The 9425-nt window shown below is 54.1% G+C and overlaps 1 protein-coding gene across 1 annotated transcript; it reads right to left on the bottom strand.

Annotated features, from left to right (window-relative positions):
* Nucleotides 1–702: 702 nt before the first annotated feature.
* Nucleotides 703–8273, bottom strand: LOC129685601 (metallophosphoesterase domain-containing protein 1-like; the record flags this gene model as incomplete). The annotated part of the gene is made up of 3 exons (XM_055619109.1): nucleotides 7957–8273; nucleotides 1003–1184; nucleotides 703–800 (listed from the first exon to the last, which is right to left on the bottom strand). Coding segments are annotated over exons 1-3 (504 nt in total), but the record flags the coding sequence as incomplete, so codon positions are not given.
* Between the last annotated feature and the right edge of the window lie 1152 nt (nucleotides 8274–9425).

Raw genomic sequence — 9425 nt, 5'->3', positions numbered from 1 at the left:
CTAGCCCTAGCCTTCACATGCTTCAGCCCAAAGGAGCCTGGATTAAAATTTCCCATTTGAAAAATCAATATTTAAAGCACCCAGGCTGCCAAATGGAAGCAAATCCTTGCTTGTAAATATTTGTTTCCACTGGGCAGAGCCGGGCCTCTCATTGGCTGCAGCTACCCATTTCATGGCTGGTCCCCTGCTCCACAGCTCCCAGCTGTGCACAGTAGTGCACTTGGGGACTGCAAATGAACTGGACAGTCCAGCAGCCACAGCCACTGGAGAGTGTGCGGAGGATCAACACACCTACCTCTCCTCTCCAGGACAGCAGGCCCATGCACCAGGCTACCCAGCCCACCCTCCCTAAGGCGGAGACAGAGCCACCTCACTGTGACTTTCCCAGATTCCAGAACATGCAAATTTCCTACCCTGGGTGTTGTGAGAAGAGCATGTTACTTTATCTCTTTATTTTGGAAAAAGAAAAGCTGGACAAAGCCCTACCTGCTATTACCTTATGGGGTCAGGCTCTGCTGCCCACAGAATGAACCACCTCAGGTTCCTGTGCCCCTATGGGGCCACCGAGAAGAGGGTCCCCCTCACTGGAGGCTAAACCACAAGTGTATGGAGAGAGGACCTGCCCTGACATCACTGTTTCCAGAAAGCCATTCGTCACACACCAGTTCGGCCATTCATTCATTCAGTCATCCATTCATTCACCAGCCGCTTCATGAGCACCTGTGCCTGGCACTCAAGGCTGCGCACACAGGGGTCCACACACACCTGAGCCAAGTCCTTGGTCTCCAAGACCAAAGACACTGACAGACAAAATGGCAGCCACAGTCAAGATCAGTGTTGGGAAGGGAGGCCCCAATGGGGTGGGAGAAAAGTACAAGACCCAGTCTGCGAAGGCTCCCCAAGGTGGTGGACAGGCCCAGTCCCAGGAGCTTCAGGGGAGGGCGGCTCCGGATGCCACATCCTCCCAAGCACGGGGTGTGCTCAGTACCCAAGGAGACCTACCCAGCCACTCATTGAACTTCTTCACCTCGCTCGGGAGCCCCAGCTCCGTGAAGTCCCCGGCGTGGATCAGCACGTCACCGTAGGGCATCTGGATGGGATCTGTCCTTGAGTGCGTGTCAGAAACACAGACAAAGCGTGTGTAGCCAGGTGGCTTTGGGGCATCATGAGGCACCGGGTCCACCCTGCAGAGAGAGAAGATGCTGCTGCAGGTTACAGGGGTCACGGAGCTGTGATCCGGTGGGGCGGTGGGTCCCTCCAGGCTCCCAGCCTCATCAACTCAGACGAGGTCAAACTGAACACGAGCCAAGCTGCCGGCCTTCCGGAGGACCCAGCAAACTGTTCTTGTCCCCCGTGCCTCAGCTTCCCCTCTGTCCCAGGGTTAGTCTTCATTGTCAACTTGACGGAATTTTGGATAACCATGGAAACACACACCTGGGGTATCTATGAGGATGTTTCTTTCAAGGTTTTCACCCTGAATGTAGGGGACGCCACTGAGTCCCAGACTGAATGAAAACAAGAAGGGCTGAGCACCAGAGGTCACTGAACATAGTCCTGCCTCCATGCCTTCCAAATCGTGACAGACTGTGGCCTTAAACTGTGAGCCAAAATAAATCCTTCCTTAAGCTGTTTTATTGGAGGCGGGAGCAGAGGGGGTGTGCTCAGCAACATGGGAACCTCCAGCCTCTATGAAGGTCTGATTGCCGTGCCCACATGCAGCGCCTACAATCACTGCCCAGCATCTCTGGACGAAAGCAGCATTTCCCAGCTTTGCTCATCACTGCTAGGCCTGCGTTTCCACTGCAGAAATACCATCTATGCTTTGGCTAGAAGTCAGATTTTTTTTTCCAACCCCTCAAAACCATCTCTCACCCCTGGGGGGCACCATTGCCCAGCTGATACTGTGTGGCCTGGAATCCCTGGTCCATTCAAGAAAACTGGTCCTGAGTTCAGCCTCAGCACAGTGCGCAAAAGATGCAGAAGCCCCATCAGCGAGGAGGACAGCGGGGGAGGGGCCCAAAAAGACAGGTGACAGTGTCCCAGAGACTAAGGCAGTGCATTCGTTTTGATACTGAGAGCCTTCTGGGATGCCGTAAGATGATACCCCTGCAGTCGGAACACCAGGTCCCTGAGCGCAGCTCCGCCACTGTCACTTAGACCACAAGCAGAACCCGAGGCCTGAATTGCACCTCCCTGGACAAGAACACTCCAGAACTGAAAGGAACACAGCATAAGCTACATCCCATTCCCAGGAGCCCTCGCAGCCAGGCTGAGGACTCCACCGCCACAGGCCCCCAATCTGATGTTCTCCTCGGAGCGTACCGCATCTGTGACTAAATGCCTTCACCGGGCTTAAAAACAACACAGTGACATTTCAACAAGCAGCCCTCTCCAAACGAGTATGCCGCTGGAGGAGTCGTGTTTAAATCTAATTACGCGTCAAACCCAAAGCAGTACCGTATCAGTTACATAAATACTTTTAAAGACATCTTTCTAATTATCCTTTTTTTTTTTTTTCAGACAATATACTTCGAAGAAATTTAATTAACACCTTATGAGAGACATGGGTTCAGCATGCTAATGTGCACGGTGCACCCTTGTGCTGCATCTTGCAGCAGGTGGAATCACCACGCCAGCCTCTCCCCTTCCCTTGGGTACCACAGGGGGGAGCACCCCTGGACCCCTTTGGGGGTTGTTAAGCCCAGACAGAGCCCCAGCAGCTCTATAGAGCTAGGCTGGCTGGAAAGGCAGCGAAATTTTCCAAATGAGCCCGGTGATGAGCGGGCTCCTCTCTCCATCCACCCATCCTGTGTTCAATTAGCACAAGGGTTGAGGAGCTAATAGGAGCCAGCTTCTGAGCCCAGGGAGGGCCAGGGGGATGAGCTTGTAGGACCCTGCCTACCAGGAGCCCACAGACGGCAGGCAGCTACAGACTTGCCCAGACTGTGACCCTGCAGTCCCCAGTTGTGCTGGGGCAACAGGAGGGAGGGGACCACAGAAAGCCATTTCTCATCCCGACGCTCTGAGCTCCTGGAAGCTTCCAGAAGGAAGCAGTGTGTGAACAGATCCAGATTTTCACCTTTCTATGTCCTCTGGGACTCCCAGCGCCTTCTCTCCAAGGCAGTCTAACGGGCTGCGGGGGCCAGAGGTGGTTTCCCCCTGTGCTTTCTGCCCATCCTGACAGCGCTGACTGGACCACAGGCAGCCAATCAGCGCCGGACTACCAGTGGACACAGGAATCAGGCAAACCAAATAGATCCATGTGTTCTTTCTTCACCCATTAAACACACACATAATGTATACACATAGCACACACCACAGAACAAAGAAATGTACACATCACACACATACACACACGCTCATGAACACACACACACACACACACACACACACTTTATAGATGCCATAAAGTTACAAAGACCAAGTCAAAAGATGGAGAGAATGGAAGACAGGAGAGGCTGCAAGCATAGTGGGTCTCAGCAGCCTCTCCTTCAGGGGCGACCTGGCCACCAGGCAGCCGAGGGCTGTCATCATCGGGGAGGCAGTGGGAGCCTGAGCTCTTTAATTAACTTTACCTTATTTCCCTGCACCCTGAGGCTTCTGAACACAGCGAAGATAGCAGCCTAGAGATTCCCCAGAGAGCTAGCTAAAGCCTCCTTTCCCCAGCTCAGTTCTGCGGCAAAGCTGTTTGCCCAACCTTGCAAGAAAAGAGAGGAAGCTTCGCTCCCAGTGTCTGGGAACTCAGAACAGACTGAGCAGCGTCACCGCATTTGCTTCCCTCCCCTTGCTCGTCACCCTCTACCCAGTATCGTGCCAGCATCTCCATTTCACAGGTGACAAAACCAAGGCTCGGGAAGAGGCTGTTTCACCCACAGTCTCAGCCATGCAAACTGGCTTCAGGGGGGCTCAGGAGGTCACTCAGTGGGTAAAGCACCTTCAGCTCTGTCCCCCAAAACCATCCTGTACAGTACTATCCCTGTGTCAAACAACCCACACAGGCCCCAGAGAAACAAGTGGCTCTGAACTGAAGTCTGAGGTTCCCGTAACTAGCTGACCCTTCCAGCTGGGGTGGTGCACCCTCCTTCCCTCACCCACTGAAACATCTCTGAGCTCCAGACTGTCCTAGACCCCCAGGGCTCTACCTGGCTGCACCCTCCCTCCCGTCTCCTTTCTTTCCATTCACTGGACTAGGGCCCAGGCACAAGGATGGGGCAGGGATGCCTAGGAACCAAGCTTGGCCAAGAAAGAGCATCTGCAGCCGGGGGCAGGGCCAGAGGATTCCTGACCGGTAAGATTTGCACAAGGCTTTCCTACCGAGCACACAGGGTGGAGAGCTAGAGGAGCCAGGGAAACAGTCTGTGCGAAGATCTAAGGCTGGGGCTGCAGAAATGACTCAGTCAGGAAAGCATTTGCCTCAGAAGTGGAAGGGCCTGAGTTCAATCCCTGGAACCCAAGGAAAAACTGGACAAGAGGTGCATGCCTTCGATCCCAGTGCTGGGGAGACGGACGCAGGATGGAGTTAGCCTGAGTGACAAGATCCAGGTGACCAAAATCAAGGTGACGGCTCCTGAGAACATACACCTGAGGCTGACCTCTGGCCTCCACATGTACACACACACATACACACACACACACATACACCACATGCACACACACATACAAGCACACACAAGACCTGGGGCAGGAGGAAGAATGGAAGGTTCAGGAAACTGGAAGCATCTACTTTGTCTGCAGCCCAGGCACGCAGAACGTGGCTGAGTCCTCTCCGGCTTTGCCCCGGCCCCTGCTCAGCTCTGGGCTAAGCCCTCTTCCTCTCAGCTGGCAAACAGGCCAAGCCTCGCACGGGGCCGAGTGGGTGTCCCTGTTCTGTATGCTCCCTTCCAAAGCCTCAGTTTCTCCCCCTGCAGAGGGGATCAGGTATCAACCCAGTGAAGTGCCAGGGACCAGGGGCAGAAGGTTCCTCCCAGCCTAGATCTCAGCATTCCTGTCCCTACATTCTCCAGCACCTAGCACTGCCTGAAGAGCCCAGAGGCCATTTAAAGGCCCTGTCCCACGTCTCCAGGGATGCCAAAAGGACAAAGGGAAGAGCTGCTTGCTTAACACCAAGTGTCTCCACACCAGACACCCCGAAGGCAGACTCCAGTAATCCTGTCCCTCCCTCCTGCTGCCCAGGTTACGCCTGCACGCCAGGGGACTTGATGTCTGGAGGGCCATTGCCCCGGTTCCAGAGAGTCATCACTCAGGCGAAGGCAGACTAGTCACCAGTAGGGTCTCCGGGGCCACTGAGTAAATCACACAGCTCAGAGGCCACTGTCACTGTCATCATTTAATACAAATTGCGGATTTATTCAGTAGGACCCCTGCTCCCTCACCCCACAGACAAAGCCCATGGCAGTGACTGACCACTAGGCAGGGAGCGGTGTCCACCCTGCACACCTCTGCCCGAGACAGAGGGGCCAAGGAAATCCCCAACAGCCTGGGGGCCTCAGATCTGGCATCTGAATGGAAGGGACAGGAAGCGGCGGCCCCAGGGCCCTGCACCTACCCAGACTCCATCCTGATAAATGCAATGTTGACTTCCAAAGCTCTCTTTGTGCTCCTTCGCAGGCCTTCTCACACCCCTGTGGCCACTCAGGGCCTTCACTAGCTCCCCAGGCCAAAGAGGGAGACACCAGCTAGACAACAAGAAAGCCACCATACTTTTTCCCCGTGGCTTTTACCACTACAAGTGTCACACGCTGACACGTTCTTGTGACTTGCTGCTGCCTCTCAGCAGATGCCTGAAACACAAGCCCAGGGAGGGCAGGCAGCTGTCTCTGAGCACTTCAAGCACTGAGCTCCATGTCCAGGCTCCACGAACACCAGCCACTCACATGGCTCCACCACATGGATGCTTCTCTATCGCATAGTCAGCATCTCTGTAAACAGCTTTTTTGTTTGTTTGTTTGTTTGTTTGTTTGTTTGGGGAAACTGAGGCATCAAGAAGCATGAGCCCCACCCACGTAGGCCAACCAGGGACCTGTGTTTCTAACCAACAAGCTGCCTAATTGTTTCCAGGGAACCTGAATGAATGGACACGGGGAGGAGGAGGGGAGGAGAGAGAAGGGAGGGCGGGGAAGGGGAAGGAGAGGATTGGCCTCCACCGTTCCCTGGTCAAATGGAAACAGCCACCCCCTCTCACTCATTCACTCAGTGCCTTTCCTAGGACGCAGCCTGGCCTCTCCTGCCCAGGCCCCTCTACCCAGATGGCACTCTGAAATTCTCTGACACCCTCTCCCATTCTGGCCCCCTGTGGCCCTACTCTTCTGCTTAGACGGGGGATTCCTGATACCCATTCCCAGTCATCCCCCCTTCCTCGGGGTCTCAACTAGAATCTACCTTCTCAAGAAGGTCATTTCCAGACACCCCAAAATTGACAGACCCTCCTCAGCCTTCCTCTCCCATCGTCCAGTCTGCATGGCTTTTTTTTCCCCTTCAGGCTAGGATCTCCATGGTTTACCCAACCCAGGCAGAAGCACCTTCCTCAAGAGTCCCACAGCGCAATTTTTCTGAGGCCAGCACGCTCACAGATGGCTGTGTGCGCAAACACAGACACATACCAGCCCCTACTGCTCTATCTGAGGGCCTGGGGCTCTCTCGAGTTCCCACTGGACAGAGTCCAGTCCAGTATCAGGGACCTCAGTATCATCACCTCCAGTCCCATCAAAAGAAAAAAGAAGTCTAAGCCGGTGGAGACAGGCCTCTGCCTGCAGCATCCTCACCAGGCTACTAGGTCCCAAAGAACAAATAGCTGTGCCCTCAACAAGGCATTCAGCCTGCAGAAATCCTCCAGTCTACTTCCCAAATTTTATTTAAATGTAAAAAATGAGGGAAATCTACCACAAACTACACCTCCTGACAACATGAAACAAAGCCCCCCACACACACACACACACTGGAAAGAGCATTGTTCCAGCGAGAGCTCCTGGGAAAATAGGCGTTCCCACATTGGAAACACCCACACCCAGACCACAGAACTGCCATGCTCACTGCCTTTCTCCCAGTGAATCCCCCCTCCCAGAACACTTTTAACAGAACCTGGGGTTGAAGGAAGCCCCTCAGGAAGGAGTAGCCACACACCACTCCGCTACTGCACATCGCTCTGCACACTGGGCTTTGAGGACCTCCTTGTCCCTTGTCCCTGACTGACAGCTGCTGGGACTGCCTGAGTCCACTCACTCCTCAGAAGTAGGGTTCCTGCCCTAGAAGTTAGGGTCTGTATCCCGAGGGACAGTCTAACGTTCTGGAGATGGCCTTCTAGCAACCGCACAGCACTGGGTCGCCCTGGCCAGAGCTGCTACTTCCATGTTCTGTCTCTCTCCTCTGTGCTGAATCAAGGTGACTCTGACCCCGAGCAAGAAGGCACCTGAGACACTAAGGTTTGTGAAACTGGGAGGAGGTGGTACTTGAACCCCCAGGTCTTCCCCAGTAGAACACTTTAGAAGCACAGGGTCAGACAAAGGGAGGGGAGGAGACAGCTAGTCCAGCATGGGGCCCTCACCCGAATGCCCTCTCCCTCCCTGTGACTCAGTCTCCCTGTTAGAGTAATTCAAAGTAGGAGCCCAAAACCACACCCCTGGGCACAGCTGAAACTCAGCTCCCAGACAGCCCCAACCACCCCACCCCAAACCCAACCCAACTTCCCAACCCCCCACCGCACCCCACCCCCACCCGAACAAGGAAGCCTGGGGGTTCACAACTTCCGGTTTTATCGTCAAATCTTGTATCTCTCGATACAATCATCTCATTTTCAAGCATTTCTTAAGCATTCACCAAGCCAAATAAAACAGGATGAAGGGCCAACAGCAGGATGAAGGCGTCCTGCAGCAGAGCGAGTTTGGGTCCACAGGCCCCTGGAGTGCGTCAGGAGACACCCGCATCCCTGTCCCCACCCGGTCCCTGGGCATCTGCACTTACATCTGCACGTGCGGTGGCTGGAAGCGGCCCTGGTTGATGTTGTAGAAGGTGAAGGCCTGGGTGGGGTTGGAGCTGTACTCATCCACCTCGATGATGAGCCGGCCATGCTGATGTCGCCGCGCGGCCATCACGTGTGACTGGGAGAACGCCATGCCCAGGCCACAGGGGAGCAGGGCCAGGGCCTCGGCCTTCAGGATGCCAGCATCCCACCTAGGGCGCCACATGGACCTCTGTGGGCCGCCTGGGCATCTCCCTCCGCCGCCGCTGCCGCCACCACTACCGCCGCCACTGCCGGGTCCCCCGCCAGACCTGCAAACAGACTGAAGAGACGGAGCAGAACCATGCGACAGTTAATCTGTTTGGGATTTGTTTTATTTAATGTCAGATGAAGATTTAGAAAGAGGGAGAGGGTGGGGGGGTGAGGGGGGGGAAAACACAGTCGCACACAGCTCAGAAACTCATTACAAATCTTTCCAACTCAGCAGTTTGATGAATATACTTTGGTTAAAAAAAAAAAAAAGGAAGAAGAAGAGGGAGGGGACCATGAAAAAAGAAAGAAAGAAAACCCTCGATGCCATGGAGGGATGCTTGCATGGTCCAACATGTTTAACTACTTCAGACATTTTTTTTTTTCCCCTCCAACAAGAGCCTCGGAGCCTAAGGAGTAGCTGAGCCCGGCACAAGACGGTGGCTGGTATTTTGTAAACAGGGAAGTTAAATTTTTGTTTTTCAGATTTGGGGAACAGGAAGGATTCCTGCCCAACTCCACCTCCTCTCCACATACCCCCAAACACACAGGCACAGCCACAGCCACACCCCAGCAAGCCCAAGCAGGTGGAGACAGCATGGGGTGAAAATTCCTCCTTCAGCATAAATTTAGCCTCAAGACATCTTTCAGGGGCACCCAGAGAAGGGGTTTTCCAAGCAGGGGTCGTAAAGTAAAGCTCATGGCTGAGGCAGGGTGGTGGCTCCCCTCGGGAATAGAGGGGTGGGGAGGAAAGCTGGAGAAAGGGGATCTCCCTCCTCGAGCCTCTCCTGACCCCCATCAGGATCCCAGGAATCCCAGTTCCTGTCAGTCTCTGAACCCATTCAATCACAGTGAGAATTCCATGGGTTTTTATTTTCTTTCTTTTTCTTTCTTTCTTTCTTTCTTTTTTTTTTTTTTTCAGAGGGAGGGTGCAGTGTGCAGGTGAATTTAACTAGACTAAAACTCCCCTGCAGTGGATTCCAGGCTCCCCTGTGCGGAGCTACAGACCCAGCCAGCCAGGCGGCACCCTGTCCCGGTGGGCTTGGGCCTAGTTATTGTCACCGTGGTTCCCTCCGCCCTGTTCATAGTAAATTTTTAACTATGTGAGCAGGCAGCAACTTGAAAGGTTTTTGTCTTTTTGGTTTTTTTTTTTTGGGGGGGGGCCTTGTTGTTTCCGGGGTTGTGCTTTTTAAGATCCCTCTGATGGCCCCATTTGTGCTGT

Source organism: Psammomys obesus, unplaced genomic scaffold, assembly GCF_907164565.1.
Source record: "Psammomys obesus unplaced genomic scaffold, mPsaObe1.curated_primary_1811, whole genome shotgun sequence".
NCBI classification, from domain to species: Eukaryota; Metazoa; Chordata; class Mammalia; order Rodentia; family Muridae; genus Psammomys; species Psammomys obesus.
Note: the sequence above shows the minus strand (reverse complement) of the source record. Positions and strands in the feature narration are given on the sequence as shown.